At 42.1% G+C, this 17,430-nt stretch overlaps 3 protein-coding genes across 11 annotated transcripts in view; 1 reads left to right on the forward strand and 2 right to left on the reverse strand.

Moving 5' to 3' along the window:
* The window catches only part of LOC103545992 (zinc finger protein 709-like), a 515,885-nt gene that overhangs the window by 422,062 nt on the left and 76,393 nt on the right, over positions 1–17,430 (reverse strand). The window lies entirely within an intron of this gene.
* The window catches only part of LOC103564867 (zinc finger protein 709-like), a 308,739-nt gene that overhangs the window by 214,911 nt on the left and 76,398 nt on the right, over positions 1–17,430 (reverse strand). For all 4 annotated transcript variants that reach the window (XM_070625441.1, XM_070625444.1, XM_070625442.1 and 1 more), the window contains one exon: positions 10,942–11,068. In XM_070625441.1, the coding sequence (XP_070481542.1) occupies positions 10,942–11,068 (127 nt within the window). The remainder of the gene's footprint in view (positions 1–10,941; positions 11,069–17,430) is intronic.
* The window catches only part of LOC103544955 (zinc finger protein 709-like), a 381,325-nt gene that overhangs the window by 179,675 nt on the left and 184,220 nt on the right, over positions 1–17,430 (forward strand). The gene's annotated exons all lie outside the window — the stretch shown is intronic.

Genomic DNA, 17,430 nt, shown 5'->3' on the forward strand with positions numbered 1-17,430 from the left:
GTATCTTCAATAACTTTACAAATCTTCTCTTAATTGCCTTTCACCACTTCCTTGATAGTGTCCTCTGACTTGAACTTCTCATGATCTTGGGCCAATCAAGTTAATTCTTTGCAAAGTGACTAGGAGCTTTGTGTTCCATGGCTTAAGTGGGCCCATGTTCAGGAAAATCTCCATGTCCCGAACCTGCAGCTCTTTTGAGGACAATGGGAAGACTTTCTTCCATTGACGACCCCATTTTAGGAGCTGAGGGCTCAGTGCAGTAAAGACACAGCAGCCAGAGGTCCTCTCAATTGTGTTTCCTGGCCCCTCCCAAATGACTTATATTACACTCACCTCATGACATGGAACAAGGGTGAATGGCACCCAAGTATTGTCAGGACACCACGCCAAAGGCATCACCTCACTTCCACGGTAGGGAGTGAAACAATGGCAAACCTACTTTTCAAGCACCCTCCCCCAGCCCTTATTTACCCTCCACAACAGGTAGCTGGGCACAAGGTTTGAAATGCTAATGTCCTGTTCTTCCCGAGAAGGTAGCCCTGTTAGTGGGAGCGGGGTTGACAGGGTGCCCCGTGTTCTAGACTGCAGGGGTCTGGAGTGGAGTCTCCACCAATGGGAGCTGGAGGAGGTAGGCAGGCAGTGCTCTTGGTCCGAATACCACAGACTCTCATGTTTCATAAAACTTCATAGAGTTTCTTGAATAAGTGTTCATTTCCTGTCTGCCTTTAGGACCATTGCAGTGGCTTTAAATGTTTATTGAAATAATTCTCAGCAGTTTCATAAGTGAGTAGGTCAGCAGAGCTTCTCTCACTGTTACGTCCCCACAGTCCCTTTAGTCTGATGCCCACTCCACTCAGTACTCACCACTCTGAAACAGGCTGGAAGGAGCTCTAACTACCACTTGTCATTTTATATGGCAAGAAAAAATGTATTTTATGGTTTGCAAAAAGGTGTTGAACACTTCACAAAAATTATTGTTTAGATTCTAACACAAACAGAATGACTTCCCATTTAAAATGAATCACTCATTCGATCTGTAAAATATTAACAATAAAATACGGTGTTGGTCAAGTCGCTCCAGGGGAACACAACCAATGTGACGTGTGTGTGCAAGTGCTTGTCTGTTTATACATATATTTTTTCTTGTCTTTTCCTCTTTTAAGGAAGTGATTCATGTGACTATAAAGACTTGGTTAAGACAAAAATCTACAGTCTAGATGAGCAGGGCAGGAACCCAGGGGAAGAACAGCAGTTCAAGTACAAACACAGTTTAGTGATAGAATCTGATTCTGTTCTCAAGAACTAGAATTGACTGGATGAGGCGCATCCACACTGGGGGAAAGGGGGCTGACTTATTCAACCTCCACTCATTGAAATGGTAACCTCTTGAAAGAAAACCCTGCACAGAAACATCCAGAAGAATGTTTGAATATCTGGGCACTATGCTCAAGCCAAGTTGACACAGAGATATTGGCTTGTGTTTTCTTTTCTTCTGGCGTCTTTGTCTGGCTTGACATTAGGGGGATGCCAGCTCACAAAATGAGTTTAGATGTCTTCTACTTCCGTTTTTGGGAGAGTTTAACAAGCACTGGTATTAATTCTTTGTGATTTTATTTGGTACTGGTGTGTTCAAGCTTCCTAATGTTTAATTCTTTCTTGGTAGGTTCCATGTTTCTAGGAATTTATCCATTTCTTCTAAGTTATCCAAGCGGTTTGCATAGAAGTGCTTATAATAGTCCCTTTTGATTCTTTCATTTTTGAAGCATCTGTTGTAATGTCCTCCTTCATTTCTGATTTTATGAACTAGTCTTCTCTCTGCATTGTTAGTCTGCCTAAGCATTTGTTGATTTTATGTTTTGAATCAAAACTATTCATTTTCTATTCTCTATTTCTTTGTTAATATTTAGTGTTCCCTAACTTTAGGCAACTTTGGCTTTACTTCTTTGTTTTTTTCTAGTTCCTTAAGGTGTAAATTTAGGTTGTTAACTTGATATCGTTGTTCTGTAACGGCTTCCTTTTTACTAGTCCTTAAGCTCCATCCCACAAGTTTTCTTAAGTTGTCTTTTCATATTTGTTTGCCTCGAGATAAGTCTTTAAATTTCCTTTTGCTTGCTTCTGTAGCACATAACCTAAATTCCGTTCTGATCTTGCCTTTGACTCAATGGTTTGTCCAAGAGTGTGTTATTTCATTTCCACATATATGTGAATTTTCACAAGCTTTGAGATAAATAGGCCTTTAGAGGGAGGTATTAGGATTTCTTGAATGGGTATCAGAAAATGTTTCATGTTTGCTGCAGCTGGAGGGGTCAGGGGCTTTGTGGTCTGCAGTGTCCTTGCACTTATCTCCCTGGTGTGTTTGGGTTTCCCTAGAAACTCCCTCTTAAGTAGAGTCTGTGTCTTGCAGCTGTTTTCCTCCAGTGTTTCTATCCTGGGCCCTGCCCATATGGTGTCAGGGTTTTGACAGGGAAAATGTCCTCATCTGTTATGATGAAACCTGCAATGTTTGGATGGTAAAGAATCCCTGGACCGTGAACTTCAGAACAGGATCTTAGCACTCATATTTCCTCCACTTTGGTCAGAAGGGAACCTGAAGTGACTGCAGGTGTCTGTTTGCACTTTGCCTAATCAGAGAAGACATTAGTTTCCTTGAAGGGATGGTCCACATTACAGACAAAAAACTTGTTTTTGACTATCAAAATGTTTTCCCCCATGTCCTGCATGAAGCAGGAGGCAATTTTTCCTGATCTTGCACTTGAGAAGAATATGTAACCTTCTGTTTTGGATGGAGCGCTCTCTATATATCTATTAAGTCCATCTGGTCTAATTTTTCATTTAATTCTATAATTTCCTTGTTGATTTTCTGTCTGGATGATCTATCCATTGGTGTTAATGGCGTGTTGAGTTCCCTTACTATTATTGTATTGTTGTTGATGTCTCCTTTTAGTTAAGAGTTGCTTTACAAATTTTGGTGCTCCTGTGTTGGGTGCGTATATATTTATAAGTGTTATGTCATCTTGGTGGAGTGTCCCTTTTATCATTATATACTGTCCCTCTTTGTCTTTCTTTATCTGTTCTGCTTTGAAGTCTACTTTGTCTGATATTAGTATAGCGACACCTGCTTTCTTTTGTTCATTATTAGCTTGGAGTATTGTCTTCCATCCCTTCACTCTTGAGTTTCTGCTGAGAAATCTGCTGATAGCCTAAGGGGGTTCCTTTGTAGGTTATTTTCTTCTGCCTGGCTGCTCTTAGTATTTTCTCCTTGTGGTTGACTTTTGCTAGCTTCACTACTATGTGCCTTGGGGTTGGTCTTCTTGCATTGATAAAGTTTGGAGATCTCTTGGCTTGTGTCACATGAAGTTCCATCTCTCTCCCCAGGATTGGGAAGTTCTCAGCCATTATTTCTTTGAACAGGCTTTCTGCCCCTTTCTCCTTCTCTTCTGCCTCTGGTACACCTATCATCCTTACGTTGCATCTCCTAATTGAGTCTGATAATTCTCGCAGAGTTTCTTCATTTCTTCGTAGTCTTAGTTCTCTCTCCTCCTCTGCCTGCAGCATTTCTATATTCCTATCTTCCAAATCACTAATTCTGTCCTCCATATTATCGGCCCTACTGTTCAGTGCGTCTAAATTTTTCTTAATCTCCTCTATTGTGTTCTTCATTTCCAGTATTTCTGCTTGGTTCTTCTTTATAGTATCAAACTCTTTTGTGACATAGCTCCTGACCTTGTTGAGTTGTCTATCTGAATTCTTTTAACTGATTGAGTTTTTTTAATGATGGCTGTTTTGAAGTCATCGTCATTTAGGTTATATATTTCATTGTCTTTGGGTTTGTTTTCTGGGTAGTTGTCATTTTCCTTCTGTTCTGGAGATTTAATATATTTTTTCATACTGCTTGATGATGTAGATTTGTGCCTCCACGTAGAGATAGAGTTTAGTTATTGCTTCCACTTGTTTCTACTGGTGTGGTGGGGGAACACGTGTTTATACTGCACTGATCAGGAACCCTATCAGCTGTTGCTAACAGGGCCTGGGCCCCTTCTTGTAGTCACAGTGGTCCTGTGGGGTCCCTCTTCAGCTGTGGGGGCAGTCACAAGGGGGCTTCAGGCTGCTGGTGCCTACTGTTGCAGACCACCTAGACGCGCTCCCTCCTTAGGGTCTGCAGCCATGTTATGGGCTTTCCCAGTGGCCAGGGGCAGGATTACCTATATTTGCAGTTCTGTCACTGTCGGCGCCCACAAAATCTCACTTGTCCACTATAGGTCACAGCAGAGCTATGGGCACCTTCTGCAGTCTGTGGTTAGCTCACCTAGCTATGCTAGTTTTGTCCCAGGGTCTTCCAGCCTTGTGGTTGCCAGGCGGGGGCTCTCTACTAGTGCTGTGCAGAGGCTTTCACTGAGGCTGCTGTGAGACTGTAGAGTTTCCCCCTGGGCCATGGAGCTGGGCCACTGGAACTCCACCCAGCCCCAGTCCTCTTCCCCAGGATCTCTGGGAGCCCCTTGCACTGTCTGGGGGACAGCTGGAGACCGTGAGTTCAGTGGCGGCTGGCCGGCTGCTGCCCTGCCTGGGATTCTCTTCGGGACCCTCCTGGCGTTCTGAATGCTGCACGAAACCTCTCCACTAATGGTGAGTAGAGGCTTTCCCTGCTGCTAGAATGGGACCCTGGAGTTTCCCCTGGCCGCGGAGCCAGCCACTGGAACTCCACCCAGCCCCAGTCCTCTCCCAGGAGATCTCCGGTAGCCCTGTGCACCGACCAGGCGACACCCGCAGTCTGTGAGACTGGCGGCGGCAGCTGGCAGCCTGCTGCCCTGCTCGGGATTCTGTTAGGGAGCCTCCCAGCGTTGTGGATGCTGGGCTGGCCCTCTCCACTACTGGCGAGTAGACACTTTGCCTGCTGCCAGAACGGGACCCTGGAGTTTCCCCCTGGGCCACGGAGCCAGCCACTGGAACTCCACCCAGCCCCAGTCCTCTTCCAGGAGATCTCCAGTAGCCCAGTGCCCCAACCAGGCAACAGCCGCAGTCCATGACACTAGTGGCAGCAGCTGACGGGCTGCTGCCCCGTTAGGGGTTGTCTTCAGGAGCCTCCTGGCGTTCTGGATGCTGGGTGGAGCCTCTCCACTAATGGCGAGTAGAGGCTTTGCCTGCTGCCAAAACGGAACCCTGAAGTTCCCCCTAGGGGGTGTTTTTTTTAACTAAGACAGTATTGCAAGAAAGGCCCGTTGAGGACTGAGTCCTTCTTCTTAGTCCTGCAATCTTCCTAAGAAGGATCCCACAGTGGTGGAAAGATCTGAACACATAAAAATGCAGGTTCAGGAGACCTTGACATTATTCTAACATATGAAAGCAATTACACTATTCACATTCTAATAATTACATATATAACACATATATAAAATACTTAAGTGCTCTCATGAGTTTTCACAAATGTTAGGAATACTGCCATCGAAAGATGAAAAACATCCCATCACCTGAAAAGAACAATCCTGTGGTGTCCATTTGAATGAAACCCCTCCAATTCATAAGTTCACACTTAAAAAAACAAGAGGAAAACATTGCGTTCCCTTTGCTGCTTTACACCTTGAAGCTGCTGTTGCTGTTGCCCAATTTTCCACACCATGTGCTGGACGTCTAAACATACGGAAATGAAACCTGTCATCAGCTACCTGGGCTCCGGGGCTTTCTGGATCATTGAAATTAAAGACTTCCAGCCGCTCCTGTGATGAAAAGATGGTGAAAATTTCCCATTTCTCCTCTTACACTCAATTAGGATGTTCCTCAGAATGACACCCTCTCTCTCCAGCTCAGTCAATTATTCCTGGGATGGTTGCCTCTAACCAGCCAGAGCTCTTTGTGCTGTTTCCACGGGGAGATCACAGCAGACTCACAGAGATGTCACTCTACCCATAGAACTCACTCAGGATGAGCCAGAACAGTGCAGGTGAAGGCAACTGTCTCTCTAAGTGGGAGGAACTCCATGGTTTACTGGGGTGTATGCTGCACACTCCAGTCTGTAGAGCAGCAAAACGAAAATGCCAAATACGGTAACATGTTAAATATTTAATGGTAATATAAAAATCCTCTCGAATGACATTAAAAACAGAAGACAACACAAATACCTGTGGCTTAGATCAATAGGAAGTCTCAAGTCCCAGATAATAATAATGACGGCCTCGTTCAGTCCTACCACGAAAGAAAAGATATAAACACACCTCAGCCTATTAGTTCAATGCTATTCTTTAGTTTGCTTCAAAGGCCTTACTTCTATTCTATAAAACAAAGGTTCACTGCGTCCATCCCTCCTCCTTTTCCACAAACACGGAAGCACCAGGACTGCCAGAACATGTCTGTTTCATGCTCTGTATCCAGATCCCACTGTCTCTCAGCTCTGCTACAGTGTGTACACTGACTCCACACTGCATGGCTTGTGAGGGACACTGAAACGGTACCAGCAAGAGCACAGTCTCGGAGAAGGAAAGGCTTCAGAGTGGCACAGTGGACCTATTTCCCTGGCTGGGTTTGCACTGTCTCACAATTTACCTAAACGCAAAGGCCTCAAGTGAGTCTAAAGGAGATATTGAAAATATTATGTAGGATTCTAAGAAGAGAAGTTATGTATTTAATTGAGGTACTTAATGGTAAACAGTGTGTAATACACTATAGGAAACACATCGCTGTTTTGACTATAAGTAGGAAAGGCAAAGCTGTTCCACAGGACCAGGAGCTGGCTGCATCCACTGCAATGCCAAGTCATACACTGCTGAAGAGGAAAGTGTCCGACAGCTTGTTCATTAAAAGTACACAGTTTCCAAGACAAAACTAACAGTATTTGTTACCATAAAGGTAAAAATGGTAAAGGATAAAAGTCGAAATCATAAATGAGTCTTTTCCTTCTTCTTACTAAAATGACCGACTGCAACTTCTTAAAAACCAACTTACCTTCCCTACATTGTTTTTGCCTTCTACAAAACAATAATTCGGTTCACAAAAAAAGAGTTTACAAAAGATAGAATTGAGCTTACCTCCTCACATCATTGAATACAGAAAATAACCTGCCTCCTTGAATAGCAGTCAAATCCTCAAATACAGGGCAAAATAAGTCCTTCAAGCACCGTTAATGTTACACCTCAAGTTCCTTTAGGGCTGTGGTCATTCTTACTAGAATTCCTGACACCCCTCTCTGACTGCAGGTGCAATCCTGCGTGCGGGTCACTGGAAGAGGGCACTGAAAAAAACATGATGGTTAATTTTGGGGTTAAAAATGAATGAGAAATTATTTTCATGACAAAAATTGTAACTGTAAAAGAATAAGAAATACAGGCTGCCTGGGGAAGAAATCCCTGAATTGGTCCGCACATGATAAAAGTGACTCAAAATGTATGACGATTAAATGAAGAACATTGCAAAGTATATCTGAAAATCCATAATGAAAAATGGATAGTAATATAGTCTGTAAAAATGAAATCCACACTAATATTTATTAACATGGGATGGACTGGAACAGTTGATAAAATACATCAATGAAACAACTACAGAAGTGCTCATTTCACAAACAGATGGACACAGTTTTATTGACGTACACTCAAAGGCTACTGAGAACACATCCAGGGAATGCATTCAAGCTACACGTAACAGGAAACACACACAGTCTTCCCAACGTGAGAAAGGTGATTGTTCTCACATGGAAGACTGGGTCAAGGCAGCCGCTGCACAAGGCAGCAGAGAAACAAACTCCCAGGTGCTTCTTTGGATGCCCCATTGGAGATGCCATGGTGAAGCAGGAAAATGTGCTCACTAGCACTATCAACAGCAAAGCTGTTTCCTATACACATCAGACCGTATTCAATTATCACCTACAGAAAAGGGGAATCAGACAACACTCCCAACTCCTGGTGGACACAAGAGGCCTTATGGAAAGACCCTAACTCGAATAGATCTTTGATGTGGAACTGGTGGAAAATGCATCTCTAACAAAATGGAAATCAACTAGTTATTGCTGGTTTTCAAGATACTCTTGACAAGAAGGGTGAAGAATCCAGAAAAAGGGATGGAAGGTGGTGTCCTTGAAGCTCCTACGTAACTGTCTCCCTCCCTGTGTGGTGGCTTGAAAATCATCCTAAGGCCTTGTGTGCTTCTGCATTCCAAATCTCATGCAAGTGATGCCACTGGGGAATTGCAACACGTCACAATGAAGGGGACAGATTGTTAAAGATCTAGCTCTTCAGATTACCCTCACTGACATAATGCAGTACAGGGGTGATGTGTCCAGCTCTAGATTTTGTTGCCCTGCCACAGGCCTCTACTTAATTCAAAGTCCATTCACCAAATACCATTCAGAAGGAAGGACAAACTGCTAAGGCACAAATGGGAAAATAAGAATTCACAGCAAGTACACTCTTGGATAAACTGGCCACACATAAATTTTTTTCCAACTGTTTAATAGTACAGAAAATAAAAACAGGCTCCTCCACCCACCACCCACAAAAAGGAACTTTCTCTAGAAAATGTACAATATATACAATGAATGAGGCTCATCCAGGAAGTGTAATACAAGGCCAGGAAGAAAATCACAACAAACAGAAACTGTCACTTTTCAATAGCCCCCTAACACAGAATGATTAAAACATTATTAAAAAACTAAAGATAAAATATTATTAACTGATTTCAGGGAAATGCACTACCTATGAATCTTATTTACTATTTATGAAGGATGACTAGCAGAATCATCTCACCTCAATATTTGTATCTGCAGTAATTAATAGAAATCCACAGTCCAATGCTGCACTTTAAGGAAGAGGCTTGATAAATACAATCTATTTATTACTTATATAAAAACTCTGTCATGTTGAAAGTTTTCCACAACCTCATATACAAATTAATTTCCATGAAGCTTTCTCACATGACTTAGATTTACATTTCTTTTTGGTGGGAGTTTCACATAGAAGGATGTAGGCCAACTGAAGAATTTCTCATGCTGTTTACATTCAAGACGTTTTTATCAAGTGAGTCCTTTCATGACTTCAGGAAGAACAGGGATGACAAAAGTCTTTCCCAAATTGTTTATATATATCTACGTTGTATTTCCTCTAGTGTGCACATCATCAAAAGGTTGCACGAGAAGTAAAGCCTGTCTCACTTTCCTGACATTCATGAGGTTTTCTCTCCACTGTGACTTCTTTCATGGACCCCAAGAGAACTGGAAGCAGTGAAGACTTTATTGCATATTTTACATTCATAGGGTTTCACTCCTGTATGACTTGTTTCATGTTTTGAAAGAGAAGCAGTATAACCGAAGGCTTTGCCACATATTTTACATTCAAAGGGCTTCTCTCCAGTGTGAGTTCTTCCATGGAGTCTAAGAGACATGGAAGAAGTGAATGCTTTACTGCACTTCTTACATCCATACGGTTTCTCTCCCGTATGAATTCTTTCATGTACTCGAAGATAACTGGAAGAAGTGAATGCTTTACTGCATTGTTTACATTCATAGGATTTCTCTCCAGTGTGAGTTCTTTCACGTGGTTGAAGTAAAGTGAGATAAGTGAAGGCTTTCCCACATTGCTTACATTTATGTGGCTTCTATCTATATTTTTGATAGTCATATGTTTTATGTTCAGTGTGACATCTAATGTGCGTTTTAAGGGATGAATGATGCGTGAAGAGTCTTCCACATGCACTGCATCCCCATGGTTTAGCTCCTGTAGTTTTCTTGTTCAGACTAAGATTTGGAAGAAGGCTGACATTTTCTTCACACTGACTACCCTCTTCGCTTTCACAGAGTCTCCCTACCCTATGCTTTCTGTACACATGAGAAGCACATTGTTAGTCATTTCTCTATTGATGATTTTATGTTTATTATGATTGATAGGGAATGTTCATGTTTTCTTCCTTCTGTGAATTCTCTGAAGTTAAATATACTGAATGTTCTGCAAGAGGACTTCCCCCTTGCTATTGTCCAATCAGTGATATTCATAGATAGGGTTCATTAATACTATTTCTTTTTTTTTTTTTTTTTTTTTTAAAGATTTTATTTTTTCCTTTTTCTCCCCAAAGCCCCCCGGTACATAGTTGTGTATTCTTCGTTGTGGGTTCTTCTAGCTGTGGCATGTGGGACGCTGCCTCAGCGTGGTCTGATGAGCAGTGCCATGTCCGCGCCCAGGATTCGAACCAACGAAACACTGGGCTACCTGCAGTAGAGCGTGCGAACTTAACCACTCGGCCACGGGGCCAGCCCCTCATTAATACTATTTCTAAGTGAAATATTTTGCAAAAAGTGAACCTCTCCATCACATTTCACAAAGTATACTGGGTGAAAATTATCTAAGAATACCTAAATTTGAAGGAAGCGTTGTTTTCTGTTTTTTAAAAAAATTTCTTACCATACAAAGAAGCTTACATGAGACACAAATTTCTACTGTGTCACTCACCATAGTTTTGTCCCCTCGTCTTTGCACTAATCTTTAATATCATGATCTTCCCAAGTTATTCCTGAAATGCAGACCCAGAAAGTTTATTCTAAATATTAAAAATTATAGAAAAAGCTGTAGATTCTAAGTATTTGATAATCTATGGCCATGTCTACTTTATTTACTAACCTCCCCTTTCCACCTTCTACATCTCAGAACATTCTTTTTCTATTTTTTGAGGAAGATTAGCCCTGAGCTAACATCTGCCATCAATCCTCCTCTTTTTGCTGACGAAGAGTGGCCCTGAGCTAACATCCATGCCCATCTCCCTCTACTTTACATGTGGGACGGCTACCACAGCATGGCTTGCCAAGCGGTGCCATATCCACACCCAGGATCTGAACTGGCGAATCCCAGGCTGCCAAAGCAGAATGTGCGAACTTAACCACCTCGCCACTGGGCCAGCCCCTTAGAACACTCCTGATGGTCAAGCAGTACTTGTTCTTTCATTCACATAGTGAAGGAATGTCCTCGTTCTTACCTACTGAGGCCAGGTGCCTGAAGGTTTCCCACATCACATCTCTGTACAGTCTCGTCTGTGAAGGATCCAGTAAAGCCCACTCCTCTGGGGTGAAGTTCACAGCCACGTCCTCAATGGCCACTGAGTCCTAAAACACCACAAACATGTATAGGGCAGGATGCGTAAGACTGACAGCACTGGGGATCTATATGCCAATTCTACGAAAGTAACATGGGATTCTATTATCTCCAACCATTCATTCTATGTTGTGATCAGGACAAACTCACTTTTTTCTGTACACAATGCTCATCAATTTAACAATCTCATGAGCACATGGAAATATTTACACAGTTTTACTGCAATGACATTACATCCCGTTTCTCTCTAATAACAAGTTCCAGAATAGGTTGGGAAATGACAGAAATGCTATACAAATGAAACAAATATTATCATTTGTGGACCAATCATCCCTTGTAAAAAAAGCTCTTTCATCTTCTTCCATATTACCCACTGGTCACCTTGTTCCATGAGGCAGAGGGTGAAACCTACAGCATGTGCCAGTGAGTGGAAACATAGTGAACAACTGGAAGCTTTTTGGTCTGCTCCAATCATCAAACTGAGAGTTTAAGAGGCCTGTGAAAATCCAAATTTGACCAAGCCCAGCTGCCCACATTGTCCTAAAGTACTCCAGGCCATTACAGGTAATCAAATGCTGCTGGCTGAATGTAAATATTCTTGTGCTGAAACACTGCTTTTAACTTGTGAAATATTGATCATGGACTCAGATCTACCTTTGTCATGCTGTATGCTTTGATGGGGCTGGAATTATTATGAACTGAGAGCTCAGGCACAAGGAAGAAGCCATGAAAATTTAGACCAGAAGATCCCTAGACTCATGGGCCTCAAAGCTACTTCTCACCATTTTTAGAACACACTCTGAGATAACAATGTGTCATAAGAGCTCTTTCTGGTCACATTCAAACAGTGTACCCTGAGCTTTGTTCACCTTGACGGGTAGGTTAAGAGCTGCAGATTGGGGCTGGCCCCGTGGCTGAGTGGTTAAGTTCACGCACTCCACTTAGGGCACAGCACCGCTCATTAGGCCATGCTGAGGCAGTGTCCCACACAGCAAAACCAGAGGCACTCACAACTACAATTTACAACTATGTACTGGGGGGTTGGGGGGGAAAGCAGAGAAAAAAAGAAGAAGATTGGCAACAGTTGTTAGCTCAGGTGGCAATCTTTTTTTTTTTTTAAAGATTTTATTTTTCCATTTTCTCCCCAAAGCCCCCTAGTACACAGTTGTGTATTTTTAGTTGTGGGTCCTTCCAGTTGTGACATGTGGGATGCCGCCCCAGCATGGCCTGATGAGTGGTGCCACGTCTGCACCCAGGATTTGAACTGGGAAGCCCTGAGCCGCCAAAGTGGAGCACGTGAACTTAACCACTCGTCCACGAGGCCGGCCCCTCAGGTGGCAATCTTTAAAGAATACAAAAAATAGAGAGCTGCAGACTGCAAGGGAGCTCCTTGAAGACCACAATGGTTTGATGTTAAATTTGCCCATGATTATAAAATACATGAAGGATTTAACAGTGGTTTCCTCCAAAAGAACATAAAATTTCCTTTCTCCCACTTCAAGAGGAAGTCCTTCCCAACCACCCACTCTAGATGATGCCCTGCCGACTTCTGATCCTGCACTTAAGGAGCTTAGAAGCTGTCGTTCTTGATCTCATAAGAAGAAAATGAACAAACTTGACATGAACAACCCTTCTTAGATCCAGGAGAGCCTTGAGGTCATCAGACAAACCAGTGTCTCCAAAGTTGGGAAAGACAAAAGAGATGGCATTTTGAAATATGCCCCACATCTTCTGTTCTTAATAAGGCCTGTACTAAAAGAGAAACTATTTCCCCGGAATCTAATGCAAGGGCGAACATAACAAAAAAGACAGCACCCAATTTCCATGAAGCCTAGGACAGCCTCTTTAACGGAAGGTTTAAAACCCACGTAATGGGAAAACATGAAGCAAAAGAAGGGAAGAGAGAGACAGAGGAAAATGTGAAGTAGTAATGACCAAAATAACATAAAATTAATGATAGCCAGCACACCGTCCATCCAGGAAGCTCACAGAACACTAACTACAATAAAGTACAAAGTGCACAACCAAGGGCATCACGCCGAAACTAGAGACACATCACAGACAGAGAATGTCCTGAAAAATGCCAGAGAAGAAACACACCTTCAACAGAAAGAAACAAAATTTGACTTAAATTGCACTTCTTCTGAAAACCCATGCAATAAGAACAGAGGAGACTGAAAGATTTGAAGTGTTGAATATGAAACCCACTTTCCCAGAATTCGGTCAAGCAAAATTATCCTTCAGGACAAGGAAGAAATAAAGACTTTCTGAGACACAGTTTGAGGAAATTCATCCCGAGTACACATACTTTGAAGGAACTCGTTCGGAAGTTTACCGGAAAGAATGTAAATGATAAAAGCAGGGGATTAGAAGGAGAAAAAAGGAGGGGAAACATCTTTTATGTTTCTTATAATTAATACAACAGATGACACTTGGTTTAAACTAATGTTAGCAACAACGTATTTGGTAATGAGAAGCTTATGGACAAGTGAAATAGATCACAGCAATGTGACAAGACAGAGGGAAAGGAAAATTGGGGACAGTGTGTTAAGGGGTACTTGGACACAGTGAAGTGGCATAGTGTTACTTGGCAGAGGGGTGGGTTAGTTGTAAATGTATGCTGAAAATTCAAGGGCAGCCACTAAAGTGTGTTTTAAAAAGCGTGTAACTAATATTCTAAGAGAGGGGAAAAAAAGAATTACAATAAATGCTCAATTTTAGCCAGAGAAGGTAGCAAAAAGACAAAAACAAACAAGGGTAAAAATGCAGAAAGTACAAGTTTTCGTAAATATCAATCCAACTGAATCAACAACCACACTTTAATCATCAATTGTGTCATTGTAACTGAAAGAGACAGTAACAGATTTGAAAAAAAATACCATTATAGGGGACTGCCACGCGGCCGAATGGTTAAGTTCGTGCACTCTGCTTCAGTGGCCCGGGGTTCGGATCCTGGGCGAGGACACGGCACCGCTCATCAGGCCATGTTGAGGCGGCGTCCCATGTACCACAACTACAAGGACCACAACTAAAATATACAACTATATACTGGGGGGATTTGGGGAGAAAAAGCAGGAAAAAAGAAAAAAAGATTGGCAACGGTTGTTAGCTCAGGTGCCATCTTTAAAAAAAAAACAACAAAAACCATTATATGTTGTCTACAAGAAACCCACTCTAGGTATAAGGTCAGACAGATGAAGGGTAAAAGGATGGAGAAAAACAGACCATGCCAACACGAATCCAAAGGAAGTGGCCAGAGGAATAGACATCATAGACAATGCGGATTTCAAACGGAGGAAGATGCAGAGATAGAGGGGCAGTAGGTACGGATAAAGGGGTCTATTCTCTGAGAAGGCACAGCAACGCTGCATGTGTACCTGCCTAACAACAGAGGGGCAACACACCTCAGGGAGGAACTCATCGAATGCAGGAGAGATAGACAGATCCAGTACCATAGCTGTAGAAGTCAACACCCCTCATCAGGAATTAGACATTTCAGTAGGCAGGAAGTGAGGAAGGACAGACGTGCAATGAACAGCACTGCGAAACTGCTGGGTTTCATTGTAATCTGCGGAATACTGCACAGAACAGCAGAATATACATTCTTCTCAGGTTCACATGGAACATTCACCAAAACAAACCACATTCTGGAACATAAAGCACACCTTAACAAATTTGAAAGAAAAGAAATCATACAAAATAGCCTCTCACACCACATAAGCATTCCTCTAGAAGGCAATATCAGCAATAGTTGGAAAACCCCCTCATATGTGCTCCTTCAAAAACACATGTCTAAATAATACATAGTATCAAACTAGAAGTCTCAAGAAAAAAGAAAAATAATTTTGAATTAAAAACATGAAAACACAACATAGCAAAGATTCTTGGATGTAGCGAAAGCAGTATCTGGGGGAAATTCATGCCATCAAACAAATACACTGGAAAAATCAAAGATCTCTAATCACTAATGCAAGCATGCACCTTAGCAAAGAATAAAAAGAAGAGCAAGTTAAACCCACAGCAAGCACAACAGAAGAAATAATAAAACAAGAAAGGAAACGAATGTCATTGTGGGAAATCAAGGAGAAAATGAAAAGAAAAAAGCTGCTTGTTTCTCAAGACCAATAAAATTGATAAATATCTAGTCAAGATAACAAAGAGAAGAGGAAAGACAGAAATCACTAATATCAGAAAGGAAAGGAGGGGAAATGAATATAGAATAAGACGATAAAATGCAACATCCATTTATGATAAACTAGTAATAGAGGGGAACTTCCACTTCTTTTCTTTTCTTTTTTTTTTTGAGGAAGATTAGCCCTGATTTAACATTTGCTGCCAATCCTCCTCTTTTTTGCTGAGGCAGACTGCCCTGAGCTAACATCTGTGCCCATCTTCCTCCACTTTGTATGTGGGATGCCTACCACGGGATGGCTCGCGAAGCAGTGCCATGTCTGCACCCGGGATCCAAAACGGGGAACCCCGGGCTGCCGAAGCGGAACATGCAAACTTAACCGCTGCGCCACCAGGCCAGCCCCTCCACTTCTTGAGAAAGAACACCTTCACAAATCCTGTAGCTAAATTCTGGGTGTTTGTTCCATATGATACGATTGTCTTGATGCAACCGGAAGAATCCACAATGACAGAAACGACTCCTGGGATTAATGAGAGCACAGCAAGTTTGCAGGATGTGTGAGTCAACTGCTTTCCTTCTAGACCCACACGAATAGAGTCAACTGAGCTTTCACAAAGAAGGAAAGGAGATTCAAATGAAGAAGAACGTATTTTAAACAGTGGTAGCAATAATGGATATCCATGTGCAAATACACACGCACACAACAAATGTAGTCACAGGCCTCACACTTTTCATGAGAACAAAGTCAAAACACATCACAGGTCTGAATGTAAAATGCCAAAGGAATAAACTCCTACAAGAGAACACAGAAGAAAATCTGGATGACCTTGTGTTTGCTGATGAATTTTCACATAGAAAACCAACAGGCAAGGTCCACAAAAGAAAAAGAGAAATTTTACTTAATTAAAACGAAACACTCCTCCTCTGAGAAAGATGGTGTAAAGAGAAGATCAACACAATTCAGAGTCAGAGAAAATCTCTGTAAAATACTGTTGCGTAAATGACGGCTATCTGAAATACGCAAAGAATTCTTAAACCTTAATAGAGGAAAAACATGCAATTAAAAAATGAGCCAAAGATCTGCAGACAGCTCACTGAAGAAGAGATCTAGATGGGAAATAAACAAAATGAAACATGCTCCTCATCAAATGTCATTAGGAAACTGCAAGAGAACAATGAGGTATCACTAAACACTTATGAAATGGGTAAAAGTCAAAAAATTCAGAACAGCAAATTGGTGAAGATGCAAAGCCACAGGGAATCCTAGTTCATCGAGGGGGGAAACGGGATTTGGAACACCCACACTGCAAGATAGGAACCTCCTTTCAGAATAAAATACACTGTCACTACATAGAGTAAGAGCCAGCAATCATGCTCTGTGGTATTTTCCCAAATGAGCTGAAACCTTCTGTTCACACAAAACCTACATAAGAATGTGTTTTGTTGGTTTCTTTGTTTGTTTTCAGGAAGATCAGCCCTGAGCTAAGAAATGCTAATCCTCCTCTTTTTGCTGAGGAAGACTGGCCCTGAGCTAACATCCCTGCCCATCTTTCTCTATTTAAAGCTATGTAGTGTATGATTCCAAGTAGATGACATTCTGGAAAAGACAAAAGTATGAGCCACTAGAAGGATCTCTACTTGTGAAGGATTTGGAGGTTGGAGGGAGGGACGACTCAACAGGTGGAGCACAGGGGAGTTGTAGGGAACTGAAACTACACTCCATGATACAGAAATGATAGGTCCACGTCAGTACACACTTGCCAAAACCCACACAGTGTGTAACACACAGAGTCAATGCTAATGTGCACCGTGCACTGTAATGCATCCATATGGGCTTGGAAATTGTAAGAAGTGTGCCACAGTGATACCCAATGTGAAAGAGTGCAAACTGTGTGGATGCAGAGAGAAGGGTTATGTGCAAACTGTAAACTCTAATCACTTTTTCTGTACAGTTAAAACCGCTGTCTTTTTAAAAACTGATGAAGACAGACTCATGACAATTCACCCCTTTTTTACTGAAACAAGACAGCTCTCATTCAACTGACTTCAAGATATTCTTTTTGCAAGATGGGCCCTGAGCTAACATCTGTTGCCAATCTGTTTTTCTTCTTCTTCTTCTCCCAAAAGCCCCCAATACATGGTTGTATATTCTAGTCACAGGTCCTTCTAGTTGTGCCGTGACTTCAACTGATCTCAGGAAGCCAGTCTGTGCTCTAGGAGCCTGAGATCCACAGGGGAGGG

Source organism: Equus przewalskii, chromosome 6, assembly GCF_037783145.1.
Source record: "Equus przewalskii isolate Varuska chromosome 6, EquPr2, whole genome shotgun sequence".
Classification (NCBI taxonomy): Eukaryota; Metazoa; Chordata; class Mammalia; order Perissodactyla; family Equidae; genus Equus; species Equus przewalskii.